General features: G+C 47.1%; 1 protein-coding gene across 1 annotated transcript in view; it reads left to right on the plus strand.

Annotated features, from left to right (window-relative positions):
- The first annotated feature begins 36 nt into the window (after nucleotides 1–36).
- LOC131883980 (uncharacterized) overlaps nucleotides 37–1,561 on the plus strand; it is a 3,828-nt gene continuing 2,303 nt past the window's right edge. The window contains exons 1-2 of the mRNA XM_059231594.1: nucleotides 37–556; nucleotides 622–1,518. Of these exons, the coding sequence (XP_059087577.1) occupies nucleotides 382–556; nucleotides 622–1,518 (1,072 nt within the window). The 5' untranslated portion in view covers nucleotides 37–381. The remainder of the gene's footprint in view (nucleotides 557–621; nucleotides 1,519–1,561) is intronic.

Genomic DNA, 1,561 nt, shown 5'->3' on the forward strand with positions numbered 1-1,561 from the left:
GGGATAGTTAGGGCAAGCGTCAATCCCCTCCTCCATCCAACACAGGATCCATGGAAGGAAGGCATGTGGAACAAACGTCCCTCGCCCCTCGTCCCTCGTTCCTTTCTCTTTTGCTTCCTTATTTGTAGCACGCGAACTTGGAAGAAGGCCGCAGCCTTTCCCCAGCTGACTGCTTTACAGAAAATGAAATCCCTTCCTCTCTGCCCACGGCTCCTTGAGGATCGGTACAGAGAGACATGCCTCTTCAAGGCTTAACTTGTACAGTTATTGTTTCACAGCTGTCAGTCCAAGACGTTTATTTCCAGTAGGTCCCCATGTATTTGACATCTTTTTCGTGTAGTCTATTGAATCTCTGGACAGTGACCATGTGATTTAAGCAAAATGGAAACGTTGGGTTGGTCAAACTATCTGACCCAAGGCAATGCTACTCTGTTTGGTGGATTGACGGTGGTGCTAAGTCTTTTGCTCCAAGCCATTTTCACCGATTCAACATGGACAGTTCTGGGTCAAGTGTTTTTGCTGGTACTCACCGCGTTGGGAACAGTCTTTGTTTTAGGTGAGGCCTTAACAGTCGCATCCTTTGCTCAAGGCCAGATGTAATTCTTGCCTCCTTTCCTGTAGATCTTCTTGTCAGCTCTCTATGCAGCCGAGAAAGGGACAACCAACTGAGACGTGCTTTTCAAGGCCAAGTCAATCAATGGTTTTTCTACGTATGGCCTTTCGAAAAGCCTTGTCAAGCTGTCAGATCCTCCCCCAACTCATCCCCATCTCGGCAAGCCGCCCAAACGGCCTTGCAGAGCGAAGTTGAAAAGTATGTCAAAAACATCCTACTGCTCTACGTCTCGTCATGGGCCGATCAGATCAGCAAAGGTCAGACTTTGGACAAAGAGGTGCAAAATGACTTGCGGAGAATCCTCACTGACCTCACGGACAACCTTCGACAACTCGACTTTCAAGCCATTGTTCGCGATGGGCTCCAAATCGTACGCTTTCATTACCAAAAGATCCTGTCCAGTGATGGTTCCACTGACTTGGAATCTAGGTTCCCATTCTCTCATCCACTCCTCATCCAATCAGACAAAACCCGGAACATGGAGCTGTATTTTCGTAGTATTACCCAATTTCTATTGGGACGTCTTCAGGTCTCGGCCACCATTTCAACCAAGGTTGTCTTTGATGTCTTAGTCGACATTATATCGAAACAAGTGCTGCAGAGCACTTTTAACACATATTCAGATCCTTTGTTCTGGAGCTCCCTGATAATTGACGACACGCAAAAGAATCTCCCGCGAGAGACTCCTCAGGAAAATGAGACCACTTCAGTCAAAGACAAGCATCCTCGTCAATACAGGAAAAGCAAGTCGGAAGTGGTCAAAGTCAATAGACCCTATTCCAATCAAAAGCTTTTGGCCAGAAAGACGACCTTAGACCTCACCGGATACTCGACTGGGCAAGATGCCTCTGCTCCAGGATCCAACCGAGAATCGCAGACATCAGGGAAGATATCCAACGCCCTTGGTAAGCCATCTGGATACCAAAAAGTAAGAAATTGCTCAAATTT

Source organism: Tigriopus californicus, chromosome 7 (assembly GCF_007210705.1).
Source record: "Tigriopus californicus strain San Diego chromosome 7, Tcal_SD_v2.1, whole genome shotgun sequence".
Lineage (NCBI taxonomy): Eukaryota > Metazoa > Arthropoda > Copepoda > Harpacticoida > Harpacticidae > Tigriopus > Tigriopus californicus.